This window comes from Emiliania huxleyi, assembly GCF_000372725.1.
Source record: "Emiliania huxleyi CCMP1516 chromosome Unknown EMIHUscaffold_138, whole genome shotgun sequence".
In the NCBI taxonomy this organism is placed as follows: domain Eukaryota; phylum Haptophyta; order Isochrysidales; family Noelaerhabdaceae; genus Emiliania; species Emiliania huxleyi.
In genome coordinates, this window is record NW_005201213.1 from 282,332 (window position 1) to 295,726 (window position 13,395).

The following is a 13,395-nucleotide window of genomic DNA, read 5'->3' on the forward strand; positions in this document are numbered from 1 at the left end:
GGGGGGGGGGGGGCTCCTCCGTCTTTTGCTTGAGCATCTCGCCCAGCTTTGGGTTCTCGGACGCGTGGCCCCAGCCGACGAAAATCGCGTCGACGTTTTGCGAGACGCAGAGGTCGACGATGAGCTGGACGTTGGCGTAGTTGTTTGCGTTGGAGCCCGCGGGGACCTGGCGGCGGGCGGGGGCGGCCGGCTGGGTCGCCGCCGCCGGAATCGAGGGCGGGAGGGGGGCGGCGGCGGCGGCGGCGGCGTCTGGCGGCGGCGGACGACTGAAGCTTTCAGCCGGCCCGCGGTGCTGATCGGTGTGGTGGCGCGCCTCGACAAACTCGTTGGCGCGGCGGATAAACTCGGCGTTGGCGGCGAGGTCCTCCGCCGAGGCCATCACGATGAACTCGATCGCGTTCTCGTCGCCAAACGTCTTGTAGGCCCACTTGCGGATCGACATGATGGTCTTTGTTGCCGCCATGCCGTTGTTGGCAATCAGCACGCGGCGGATGAGCGTGTCACCGCCCCGCTCGCGAATGTACGAGTTCATTCGCTCCTCGAGGTCGGCCTGGTACGTGGCCGCAGTCGACAGCGGCTCCGCCACCGCGCGGACCGAGGAGATGCCTGCGTGTCGTGACGACGGCGTTGGTCGACCGCCGGCCGTGCAGAGGCTCGCATGCGCGGGAGCGGGCGGCGGGCACCGCTGCGCGACGTTGCATCGGCCGGCGTGCGCAGCACCGCCGGCGAGGCTGCGGCGCCCGGCTTGGAGGCCACCGGGCTCCGGAAGGGACCCCACGAGAGCGCGCTGGCGCCGGCGAGGCCCGCCAGCAGCAGGGGCCAGTTGCCCTGCGGGGAGGGAGGGGCGCGGGGTAGGGGGAGAGGCCGGAGGGCGGCGACCGGCAGCGTTGTGCCGTCTGCGGGCGGGCGGGGGCGCGAGCTTGTGGACGGCAGGACATTACCCTCATGGAGCTCAGGCCCAGCTCGCGTGCTCGAGAAGCGGATCGGCCGAACGATTCCCCAGAAAGAATTCTTGCGGCGCATGTGCGCGCTTCCCGCTCCCGTTCCCCTGTGTCCCTGATCGTCCTTACAAGATCCTGCTCGCGCAGGTGGGGACCCTGTCCTTCTCCCAGCCCTTGTTTGGTGTGTCCGTTTTATTTATTTATTTATTTTCGCCATTGTGGGCGTCACCATCGGGTCCGCGCCGCGTCGCCGACGCCACTTGCCGCTCGCGGCTGCCCTGCCCTTCCCTGCCATCGCGCGAACAAACACACACACACACACACACACACACACACACACACACACACACACACACACACACACACACCAATAAACACACATATTAATTATCGGGTAATAATTATTAATTATTAATCATCGGGCGGCGGCGCGGCGCGGCGGCCGAATCTGGGCGAGATAACTTTTTTCAAAGGTTGCCCGGCTGGGTTGCTGCGCAAATCTAAAATACAAGACATCTCCCGGATCGGCCGAATCTTGAAGAAAGAATTCTCCGCCGCCAAAGTGTTATGGTTCGATCCTAGATATGTCTTGTGTTGCTGTGTGCTGCACGCCCTGCGAGCGGGGCGGGGTGCGCACTGTCCCTCTGTGTTCATGCGTCGCCCATCTCTCCTGGAGATGTCTGCTCTATTTATACTTCTTGCTTGGCCAGTGAGGTTCGCCCTCCATCCTCAACTTGCATGGCGTGCATATTTTTGTCTCGAAGGCTTTATTGGATTGGTCCCGTCCTCGCCCACCGGCCGCCCGAGTCCGACGGCACACCGACCGACCAAAGCCCCAAGTAGGATTTCTACGAAGGTTAAATTCTACTGCCGCATCGCTCTTGAAAACTCAAAGGAATCTCATTAGGCATCCACACCCAGCCGCTCAGGTGTTGGTGCAGCAGGCAGCAGTGCAGCTTCGACTGCGGCCATCACGTCGTCACATGGAGCAAAGATGTGCAGCGCGGCGAGCGGATCCTTCGGCGTGTTCTGAAAGCTCACGATGACCAGCCTGCCGCCTGCTGGCTTCGCCTCGCGCGGCGGTATGCATTCCTCTGGAAGTTCGCACGCGGTCGGCACGCTCAGGCTGCTGCCAAGCACGACGACCAAGTCTGCCTTCAGCATCGCTACCCACGCGCGATCATGCTCTGCCTCCATGCTCGGCACATGCTCGAATGTATTACCGAAATTGACGAGGTTGTCCCGAAGCGGACCGCCGCACTTCTCGCAAGGTCGCCCAGTGGCGTGCTCAAACAGCCCTGTCGCCGTGCGCACCTTGAAGGGTCGCTCATAGCGCGCACCACATTGTGCGCACTCCTCGACAAACAGGTTGCCGTGAAGCTCGACCAGGGCGTGCTTCGGCAGCCCTGCCTTGCCATGCAGGGAGTCGTCATTTGTCGTCGCCACGAGAGCAAGCTTGCCGGCCTGGTACAGTCGAGTGAGAGCACCGTGGGCTGGAGTTGGTTCGATGCCTCGTAGGTCCAGCGATTCCGACACTGTCTCGCCGCGCACCTTGCGTGTCCAGATGCCACTCGGGCCCCGATAGTCTGGAAGACCACTTGACGTGCTGATACCTGCACCAGTGAACACAACCACGTGCGCAGCAGAACGCCACCACTGCGAAAGCACCGCAAGCTTGGCCGCAAGGTCCTCGGCCGAGTCACGGCGTATGCTGTCGAAGTCGGTCTGTGGGTTGTGTGAGCGCAGGTTGTCTGCGCAGTACTGCCGAAACTCGCGCTCGTACTCCTGGAACTCGGCGGAAGCGAACACGGAGTCCGATGCGGTGGCGGAGTCCGACGAGGACGCGTCCATGACGTTTAGGTGTCGTTGGACAGGAGCCAAAATATTGCGTTGGGATTGGACAGGAGCCAAAATATTGCGTTGGGACCCCTGTGCGGCCCCCAAAATCTGAATGGAGTCGCTTCGCGGACTGTACCCGTCGGTTTCATCGGTTTCATTGACGTTTCACCGCCTGTTCCGGCTCGTGCCCAGCCTCTCTCTCCTTCCGCTGCCGCCGTTGAGATGGCCCCTCACTGCCTCTGGTTTGCATGTGCAGGCCAGCTGCCCGAGCACCTGCCGCACCAGCGGGCGCTCTGCCCGCTCCACCCCTTCCATGCGACCGCGAGGCCGGTCGCGGCGCCAGTCGACGGCAACGAGGCGGCCTGCGGCCGAACTGCTACTGCCTCGTTTGCGACGCGCGCGTGTCCGAGTGCCGCCACTGGAGGGGCGGGGACCCAGCGCACTGCAACGCGCATGGCGACAGCGCGCTGTGGCGCCAGAAGCGCGTCAACGCCAAGCGGCGGCGCAGGTGACGCAGGCGCGGCTCCCGTGCAGCACGCCTGGCTGCTCCCGCGGGGCGTACCATGACGGCCTCTGCTCGACCGAGAGGGCGGGCGGGCGCCGCTCCGCCAGCTGCGGCCGTACGCGCTCGCGGGTAAGGCTTGCCGCAACTTTTTTCGGCGAGTAAGGCTTGCCGCAACTCTCGCGCTGCAACTCTCGCGCTGCAACTCTCGCGCTCGCGCGCTTACCTGGGGGCGCTCGCTGTACTGTAGGCGTACCCGGCGTCCACTGAAGATGGGAAGATGCGAGAGGGTGGGGTAGCGCGTCACCAGCTGGACCGCCTTGGCCACCATGCTGTTCATGGCCGCTTCGAGCCACGGCGGGAGGTACTCGCACGTGGTCCCAGGAGGCAGGCCGGAGGGCGGAGTGAACCGGCGAATGTGTCGGACGCGGCCTCAGACGCCCTGTTCGCAGTTCGCGTGAAGGCGGAGGAGGCCGCTGACGCAGCCTCAGACGCCCTGTTTGCAGTTCGCGTGAAGGCGGAGGAGGCCGCTGCGAGGGCGCTGGAGGACTCGAGAGCGGTCGGCTCGCCCGAGAGCGCTCCTCTGTGTATGCGTATCGATAGCGCGAGCAGCAGCAGCAGCAGCCCGGCGGCGAAGCCACGCAGCAGCAGCGTGAGAGGTGGACGCCGTCGAGAGTGGCAGGGCTCTGTGTGCATTTCGGCGACATCCACGAGATTTTTTTTGTTTCATAACATCGAAGGCTAGCTCAAAAGAATTTTACAACCAAACTCTCCCTCGCGCACGACGGAACAAGAATTGTGCCGTCCGGAGGACTGTTATTCACCTTTCGACAAATAGGAGACAATACTGCTGAGCGCATGGCTGTGTGGCCTGTTGAGTTGACTCTCTCACTCACTCTATGGATCGCCTGTTCAACGCCACAAGCCAAAGTCAAGACTCTATCTATCTCATACGCTGGTGTTGCGCGCCGTGGACCTGCCTGTCGCCGTAAAGCGAGCGTGTGGCCCACAGCCCGCACGTGCCAAGGGCCATCAGTGTAACTTTCGCCAGCACGCACCACGGCGCGCGGACAAGCTGCTTGGGGCCCGGGTCGGCCTCGGCGCTCGCGCAGCAGGCAACGACCTCGGCTGGGAGGCAGAGAGCAACGCCGTTCCAGAAGCCCGTCCACACCGAGAGGCCCATCAGCAGCGCAAAGAGCGCCCGGCAGCCCCGCCGCGCGTCGGGCCTCGGAGCGTCGAAGTAGCGTCGCCGGCGGTTGCGCCTCGTTCTTGGCGGTGGTGTCGGCTGCGGCGTGGCGAGAGTTTCAGCCTCGTCGCTATTGGCTCGCGGGCCGGCGGCGCTCCACGCCGCAAGATGCGACCTCCACGCTGCGAGATGCTCCTCATAGCCCTCCTCCGCGTTGCCGGCCGCCGCGCCGCGCGACGCGGAGGCTCGTGTGGCAAGCTGCTCGCCGGTCCAGACGCGTGCGCCGCCGGCATCCGACGGCACTTCCACCTTGATCGATTCGAGCGACGTGTCGGCGCGACCGTCGGCGCGACTGTCCCTCAGCATCGCCTTGTCGTACATCGAGCGCGTCGCAAACAGTCCGAGGATCCCAACAATGATCTCTGCGGCACACCAGTACCACTGCGGCGGCAGCAGGATGTAAGTCAGGTTCCACCAGCCCATCCACAGCAAAACGGCCGACCCGATCGCCACGAGGGCCTCGGCGACGGCGCCCGGCTCGAAATAGCGCCGGGCGCGCCGCGCAGCCACCGCAGGCTCTGCTGTCTCGGCATCCCGAAGTGGGGGACGGGGGGGTAAGGCCAAAGGCGCTGTCATAAAAAATACCAATAACACCACATGGCAGAGTGTGTGTGTCATAGCTTAGGGGGCATTGTGTTTTCCCGGCAGATCCCGGAAACTTCGCCTTTCCTCCATCTAGATTCGGACGAGTCGTCTAACATAGGGGTCGTCTCGGAATTCGGACGCCTGTGCTACCATTCACACACGCTACACACGGTGTACTAGCACGGCGCATCCTGCGCCGTGCCCCATGAATGTCGATACTCCAGTATCACACCCTCTGTGCCACAATCGTGTCACGTCGACGTCCCTTAGTCGGCGCGTCTTGTCTGTCGCGATGTCCTAGACGTCGTGCCTCTCTGGTCCTTTACAGTCCTACATGAGCCAGCCACCCTCCGGCTCTGAGCCTCCGCGCTCAAACGGGGGTGGCACCCCTTCACCGGGGCAGGCGCCAGCCGTGGCGCCGCCGTCTGGCGCCGAACGACTGCTGTCGTCCCGGTGAGGGTGCACTCGAGCTCGGCCGGTGGAGTTGCACTCCCCGGAGACAGAACTCGACACTCGAACCCGCACCACCACCAGGCAGACGACCGCCGCGAGGAGGGAAAGTCTGATCACGAGCCAGGGGCTGGAGAGGACCACGCAGCCGCAGTCAGGGTTAGGGACGACATCGTCAGCAAGGGTATAGGCGCCTTCCAACTCGACAGTCCACGGAGCTTTCCTCGCCTGCTCCGCAAAAAGGAACGACAGGAGCAGCATCATGTCTTGTGGCCAGCGGAGCACGACTGACATTGGGTCCTGCAAGAATTGAAGCGCATAAGGGTCTGCCGGATTGAGAAATGTTGTCGCATAAACAAAAAACATGGTGAAGTACGCGTCGCAGGCCGCGAACGCAAGTTGCCGCCCATAAGAGACGCAGACGAAGGATCGCTCGCGCACGATTGCCCAAGAGCCAGCCATGGCCAAGACCACTGGGAGATGGATACCTGATCCAAGACCGCTGTAGATCGTGTCGATGATGCTGTCGCAAATCGGCACCCCCCCGTACGCATTGATCGCCACCATGAGTGCTTCGGGCTGGATACTGATCACTATGAGAGTCACCCCCATCACAGCAGCATACACACGATGAAACAACCATCGCATAAAGTGCCGACGCGCGTCGGCAGAGCCGGAGGCAGCCTCGTCCTCTCCTTGCCGGACCACAGCAATCGCTGCGGCAGTCGAACGGAGATGGCTTCGAGGCAAACAAAAGAGCGCGACCAAGTTGTCGATGTACGTCATGAAAGTGATTGCGAGCCCATCGAGAACGAGGTCGGTGATGGTCTCGTCTTGCAGAAACAGGGCAAGGGTCGCACTCAGGATGTTGAGCGGCAAGATGAACAACCGCATGCGAAGAGACACCCACATGAGCGCCCGCAGGAGCGACCAGCGCGAGAGACCGCGGGTGCGCTGTTGGAAGAGGCTCTTCTCGAGCGCGGCTTCGTCCCAGTCCTCGGTCAGCGGGATCAGGATCAGCAGCGCTACGACGATGAGAACAAAGATGTGTCTCGTGGTGAGACGGCTCTGGCGCTTGACGATGTGGTCGCAGCGCATCGCGATGGTATCCGTGTTGTTGCAATACGCCGCGCCGTCGTGCTGCCATTTGTCGCCGCTCAACTCCTGCACCTCGTCGCCGTCAAACCACCCTGGCCCGACAGCGAAGCTCGTGTTGGCCCAAGGAAACTCGAGAAGGTTCGAGTAGTGGCAGTCGCCGCACACGCCAGGCGCCTCCGCGTGTAGTGGTCGCCGGTCGACAATGGGCGCCATAAAGCCCGCCGGGACGCACCACTCTCCGGTTGGGCAGTCCTGGTGGTCCGTGCACGACGAGTATGCCGACTCGTAGGCAACCGCCACCATAAAGTTCGACTGCACGGCCAAAAGCATGATTGACAGTATGAGCAGCGCGGCCGACACGCAGGGATTTGCCCCTGGAGCGGTGGCCATCACAACCGTCCACGAGTGAAATCCACCGGACAGCTCTTGCTCTGTGCGGGCGAGCGGTCGCTCAAGGACGCGCCTCAGATACCAAGCGGAGGGCTCCGGATCAAGCGATGGCCGCCCAAGCTCCACGCCGTCGTCTGTGGTGTCGGTGTCAGTCAAGCGCCGGTGTGGCCGCCCAAGCTCGACGCCGTCACCTGTGGTGTCGGTTTCAGTCAAGCGCTGGCGTTCACCGCTGTCCGAAGACCAGGTACGCAGAATTGAGAACATCAGACTGCTCGGGCAGCCTGAGCAAGCAGCGCGAGTGCTCCGGAAGCACCCAACCTCCTAGGCCCAACCTCAACTCGTACTCGAGTACCCCCCAGAAAAAGAATTTCGAGCCGTCAAAACAAAACTCTCACCAAACGCGGGTCTCGGGCTCGAGGCAACGGGGCTGGCACGCACTGGCACGCACACCAGTAAAAAGAATATAGCTTTGTTTCTTTCACATATGAGCTGTCGCATCGTGGACGACTCGAAGATCTTGCCGGGAGAAATGCCCTCCGGAACTAATGCAACCATCGTGCGATGCCCGAATTCTCCTACCGCAACCGCATCAACTGCTGCCTCCACATCGGAGCGAGAGATATTCACATCGGTGGCCACAGCAGAGTCCAGAGACCGCGGAAGCTGACGCCTTGGCATGGGCGGGCAACAGGGTCGCGTGGCAAAGTCGGCGAGTGAATTTCCTTGCCTCGCGCTTCGCCTTTGCCGCCTCCGCCTTCTCGTCCTTCGATATGTGCCACCAACTGCCCGATACGGGATAGGACTGTGTGCGCATGCACGAAGAGGAGCTCAGGTTGGAGGCAGCTCGGCGCCGCACCGGCAGGCTGGCGGCCGACAGCACGTTTGTCGTGATGGGCGCCGCCGCGAGCGCGGACTGATAAGCCCCGACGAGCGGCGGCAGCGTGAGCGCTGCTCCGCCGCGGAGGCGGTGAGCGGGAGGAGGTGGAGGAGAAGGCCGAGTTGCATGGGAGTTCTCTGTGGTCTCTCCAAGTGCACAATTAACACTATGGACGTAGGAACATGCCGCGTACACGGCTCTCTACCGTCGGTGCTGCCTGCCCGGACTCTGGCAGCACCGGCGGTCCGTGTTCTCGTTCTGGTCTGCCGATGTTCCGGACTCGCCCCCGGTTGTCGGAAGACTTAAATTGACGTGTCGTCCTGCGTGCAGTATACGATTCCTGAATGCCATAGCGTCACAACACGTACAGCTGCGGGCTCGGTACTCGAGAATTGGCCAGCGGGTGCTGCCTGCCCGGACTCTGGCAGGTGACCGGCCGTCCTTGTTCTCGTCTGGTCTGCCGATGTTCCGACTCGCGCCCCCGGTTGTCGGACGACTTGCCTTGACGTCGTCCCTGCGTGCAGTATACGATTCCTGAATGCCCGAGGCCGGGAAGCGCTTTGCGTTTTGCTTCTCGACCGCATCCGGGCACACGAACCCCTCTTTCCCGATCGCGCGCCAACTCGTCAAGCGCGGCCATAGCGTCACGTACCTCTCAAGCGCGGTCTTCAAGGGCGCTATCGAGGCGACCGGCGCCGCCTTCGTTGACGAGGTTGAGGAGCTGAGCGAGCTTATGCAGCCGGATCCGGCAAAGCCTCGCGCAGAGAACTTTATGTCCGCCTTTCTGGCGCTGGCGACAGAGTTCGGGAAGGACGCGGCTCACGGGTATGGGAATATTAAGCAGTGGGCTGCCACGCACAACATTGCAATCGAGCGCCAACTCCCTGCCTTCCTCCGCTTCTTTAGCGAGGAGAATGGCGCGCTCAAGTTTGACGCTGCGGTGTACGACAACCTCATGCTGGGCGTTGTCGCCCACGCCTGCCGACTCCTCAACCTGCCTGCGGTGGCGTTGTGCACAGTCGCGGGCCCCGGTTCGATGGAGGTGCTCACGAGAGAGATGGCCAGCAACGAGGGCATGACTCTCGAAGACATGGACAGGCTCTCGTTTGACGACGAGGACGGCGCCAAGGCCGTCGCGCGATTGCGCGAGCGGTACCCCAGCCTCGAGCTCCCCAGTCATCCCTTCTCGTGCGGCACCTGGCAGTATATCGGCGGGCCTCGGGCGATGACTCTCGTCACCACCATCGAGCCGCTCCGCGACCCTATCAGCGACAACGTCTCGGAGGCTCTCCGCGCGGCGGACGTTCGCTTCACGTACATCGGCCCGAGTCTGGACGTCAAGGGGGCCAAGCGGGCTGGCGGCTTCATCTTCGACGCGCACAACGAGGAGCCGGAGGACGATGAGCCCAAGCTCCACCGACATCGCTCGGACCTGACGGATTCGAGCGACGCGCCGCTCGCCGCTCTGCAGGAGGCGAAGCAGCTGAACGCCTCGGTCGTCGCGATCTACATCAGCCTCGGGACCGTCATCACGTCCGACATGCGCGCGCGTCCGGTGTCACCACACGTCCAGCAGCTCGGGGATACCCTGTCCACTGTGCTACGCCTCCTATAGGCCAATGTCGGGCTGGACGGCGAGGCTCACTGACGCGGAGGGTAAGGAGTACGGCATCACTGGGAAGCAGCTCTGCCAGAGCGTCTTCACAGCAGCTTTTGAGGAGTTTGGCGCCAGTGAGCGCGGCGAGGGCCGGAGCTCGTACGCGCAGGCGTGCGAGGAGGGCGCGCCACTGCTGATTGTGAGCGCGGGCCCCCAGTTGGACGCGTTGGAGGGCCTCTCCGTTCCGCCCAATGCGCTCTGCCGTAGTTACGTGGCGCAGGTGGACATCCTCCAGTCGGGCCTTGTGGACATGTTTGTGACGCACGGTGCGCGACAGCAGAGATAGCGGGGAGCGCCATCGCCACTCCTTGCACCGAGCGGGAGGGGCCTTCGAGACTGAGAGCCCACCGCGTGGCCCGCTGCACTGAAGGTGGCCAGAACTCCTTCATGGAGAGCATGGCGAACGGCGTCCCGCTGGTGGTTGTCCCGGGCTTTGCCGACCAGCCTGTCAATGGCCGAAAAGCGGAGGCGATGGGGGTGGGTCTCGCGGTGGCAAGACCCGAGGAGGATACCGAGGCTGTGTTGGCAAGGTACGTCCAGGACCTCCGCGCGGCGATGCGCAGCGTCTTTGAGCAGGAAAAGTTTCGTGCCAAGGCACGAGAGATGGGAGCGCTGATCGCCGGCGCGGGCGGATCTGCGCGGGCGGCAGACATCGCGGAGGCGATCGCAGCGACGGCGAGAGGCAGCGAGACTGCGGCGGCGAGCGCCACAGCGCCGAGGAAGTCCTATGGGGACATGTTTCGAGAGATGTCGGCGCAGGCCGAGGCGGAGGCGAGCAAGTGAGAATGGGGAGGGGTACTCGTTGATTGTCGTCGATAGGCCACGAAGCCACCTCGAGACCTCGAGAGAAAGAGACGGCAATCGTGGAGGCTGGAGCCCTCTCGTCGTTTTTTCTCCTGCCCGCTGCCGCACCCTCGGCTAGCTGTTTATATGATCGACATCGTCCTCACATCTCTCTCTCACCATTCTGTGACGCGCGGCGCGCCTCTGCGCTCTGGGTCGGGTCGCCCCCTGCGCCCCGCCCCCCGGGCCACGGGTGGCGGCCGTGCCACGGCCCGCGCCCCCGAGCGCCCGTGCGCCGTGGGCGGCCGCCGTCCCCCGTTGCCCAGTTTGCGATTATCATTAACTTCTTTTTTCTGACCCCATCCGCGACTGACCCCATCCGCGTCGTGCGGACATGCGGTTATGCGAGACGTGTAGACCACTCGCACGCCCATGCGGCGCAGACGTCTGAGACAACAGGTACTGGGCATCGCCCGATTTCCGCAAATGCTGAGCCAAGGGCAAGGGGCGTGCCGGTGCGTGTCCCCGCAAGCCGCAAGCAGCGGCGGCGGCCGGGCGCTGCAGTTGTCGCAGACAGCCGCCTTCCGCTGACGGCCGCGCTCACATCTCCGCAAAAACCTCGTCGATCAGAAACTCGTCCCCGCCGTCGCCCTCGTCGCCGCCGTCGCCAAGCAACGAGAGCAGCGGGTCGCTGGCGGCCGCGCTGGCGCCGTTGACTGGCGGCGGCGGCGGCGCGAGCGGCGGCGGCGCGAGCGGCGGCGGCGGCGGCGGCGGCGGCGGCGCGAGCTGCTCGGAACTGGCTCGCTGCTCTCGCTGCTCCTCCGCCTGCGCCTCCCGCTCAATCACCTGCCGAGGCACGGCCGAGACAAAACCAAGATGCGGCCGAGATGCGGCCGAGATGCGGCCGAGATGCGGCCGAGATGCGGCCGAGATGCGGCCGAGATGCGGCCGAGATGCGGCCGAGATGCGGCCGAGATGCGGCCGAGATGCGAGGGCCGAGACTCGGTCACCTCCTCGATGCGGGCCTCGGGTGATCTCGCTTGATCTCGGGGTGATCTCGCTTGATCTCGCGGTGATCTCGCGTCACCTCCTCGATGCGGGCCTCGGGCGATCTCGCTTGATCTCGCTTGATCTCGCGGTGATCTCGCGTCACCTCCTCGATGCGGCCCACGAGTGTCTTCTTGGGGCCCGAGAGGGCAGCGTCGCGGTAGTAGAGGAACGACTTGAGCTCCTTGACGCTCAGCGAGTCGAGAGAGCCGTCGCGCGCCTGCGCCGCGGATGCGCCGAGGTCGAGAGTGCGGCCCCACAATCTCCCACAAATCTCCCACACTCTCCGAGGTCGCAAGTGCGGCTTCCGTGCCGCGTACGCCGTAGCACCGCGTGAACACGAGGCGTATCTCGTCGCGATCTACCGGCGTGCGTACGAGCTCACTAGTCTAGAGCTCGCACTAGAGGCCGTCCTCGCATTCGCCTTCCTGGTACCCAGCGCTGCCTTCTGACTGCCGCCGCTGTCTCTCTCCCTTCTCGACTGCCTGTGCTTGTGCGTCTTGGGTCCCGGGGTTGTGTTTGTGCGTGGCCACGCCGGGTGCGAGTACAGAGAGGAGGGCTTGGGAAACGGCGACAAGGCGGCCGAAGACGTGCGTCTCGACGCTGGTACAATCCGTGCGGGCTCCCCTCCTAAAGCGCCGCGCCTTGCCTTGCACATCCAAGCTGCTCACGTCGACCAGCCAGGCCGGCGGCAGCCCCCCCCGCGTGCGCCGCTGCTTGACTCCCTTCGGAGCGCGCGACGGGCCGCCGTACCTACGAGGAGGAGATATGGGGAGATATGGGGAGAGATGGGGAGAGATGGGGAGAGATGGGGAGAGATGGGGAGAGATGGGGAGATATGGGCAGCCTACGCGATGGTTGCGCCAGCCTCGGGGCGGGAGATATGGGGAGAGATGGGGAGAGATGGGGAGAGATGGGGAGAGATGGGGAGAGATGGGGAGAGATGGGGAGAGATGGGGAGATATGGGGAGATATGGGGAGATATGGGGAGAGATGGGGAGAGATGGGCAGCCTACGTGATGGTTGCGCCAGCCTCGGGGCGGGAGATATGGGGAGATATGGGGAGATATGGGGAGATATGGGCAGCCTACGCGATGGATGCGCCAGCCTCGGGAGATATGGGGAGAGATGGGGAGAGATGGGGAGAGATGGGGAGAGATGGGGAGAGATGGGGAGAGATGGGGAGAGATGGGGAGAGATGGGGAGAGATGGGGAGAGATGGGGAGAGATGGGGAGAGATGGGCAGCCTACGTGATGGTTGCGCCAGCCTCGGGGCGGGAGGACGGCCTTGTGCAGAGTCCTCAGGGCACCGCGTGAATACGAGGGAGGCGAGGACAGTGAATTCAGCGGAATGCGGCGGAACACAGCAGAGCACGCGGTCCCGCTAGTCGGAGTACAAGCAGCACGACGACGTGGGAGATTGTGGGGAGATTGTGGGGAGATTGTGGGGAGATTGTGGGGAGATTGGCTTCTAGGGCGCCGCACGACGACGCGCCGGTCGCGTCATTGTGGCAGATTGTGTGGAGATTGTGTGGAGATTGTGGGGAGATTGGCTTCTAGGGCGCCGCACGACGACGCGCCGGTCGCGTCATTGTGGCAGATTGTGTGGAGATTGTGTGGAGATTGTGGGGAGATTGGCTTCTAGGGCGCCGCACGACGACGCGCCGGTCGCGTAGTAGGCGGTGGGCGCGGGCAGGTCGAGCCCGCGCGGCGGGGGCGGCGGCGAGAAGTACTTTAGCTCCTTGGACTGGCCCTCCCCCAGCAGCTTTGTGAGCTCGTCCAGGTCGAGCTCGGCGCCTACGCGTTTCGTTTTCTGCTCTCGTGAGGGAGGGGAGGGGACGAGCACACGCAAGGCGGCGCGCCGCGCTCGGCGCCTGCTCTCACACAACACGGCCTGCTCTCAGCGCACCACACCCTCACCTCCCTTTTGTGGGAGGAAAATACTAGGGGGGGGGGGGGGGGGAGCACCGCCGCCGCCGC

General features: G+C 63.9%; 4 protein-coding genes across 4 annotated transcripts; 1 reads left to right on the forward strand and 3 right to left on the reverse strand.

Moving 5' to 3' along the window:
- Positions 1 to 91: 91 nt before the first annotated feature.
- On the reverse strand, positions 92 to 957 carry EMIHUDRAFT_429248 (acetyl-CoA carboxylase; the record flags this gene model as incomplete). Its single annotated transcript, XM_005788151.1, has 4 exons — positions 942 to 957; positions 684 to 828; positions 314 to 606; positions 92 to 166 (listed from the first exon to the last, which is right to left on the reverse strand). Coding segments are annotated over exons 1-4 (519 nt in total), but the record flags the coding sequence as incomplete, so codon positions are not given.
- A 714-nt stretch (positions 958 to 1,671) lies between these two features.
- Positions 1,672 to 3,235, reverse strand: EMIHUDRAFT_455283 (hypothetical protein; the record flags this gene model as incomplete). The annotated part of the gene is made up of 4 exons (XM_005788152.1): positions 1,672 to 2,405; positions 2,574 to 2,901; positions 3,063 to 3,142; positions 3,215 to 3,235. The coding sequence occupies 4 exons, from the start codon at positions 3,233 to 3,235 to the stop codon at positions 1,845 to 1,847; spliced, it is 990 nt and encodes a 329-aa protein (XP_005788209.1). The 3' UTR covers positions 1,672 to 1,844.
- Positions 3,236 to 5,443: 2,208 nt separating this feature from the next.
- On the reverse strand, positions 5,444 to 8,112 carry EMIHUDRAFT_227338 (hypothetical protein; the record flags this gene model as incomplete). The annotated part of the gene is made up of 4 exons (XM_005788153.1): positions 5,444 to 7,332; positions 7,679 to 7,814; positions 7,908 to 7,999; positions 8,103 to 8,112. 4 exons carry the CDS (start codon positions 8,110 to 8,112, stop codon positions 5,444 to 5,446), a joined length of 2,127 nt encoding a protein of 708 aa, XP_005788210.1.
- A 354-nt stretch (positions 8,113 to 8,466) lies between these two features.
- EMIHUDRAFT_227339 (hypothetical protein) lies at positions 8,467 to 10,368 on the forward strand (the record flags this gene model as incomplete). The annotated part of the gene is made up of 3 exons (XM_005788154.1): positions 8,467 to 9,461; positions 9,544 to 9,851; positions 9,956 to 10,368. The coding sequence occupies 3 exons, from the start codon at positions 8,467 to 8,469 to the stop codon at positions 10,366 to 10,368; spliced, it is 1,716 nt and encodes a 571-aa protein (XP_005788211.1).
- Positions 10,369 to 13,395: the final 3,027 nt, after the last annotated feature.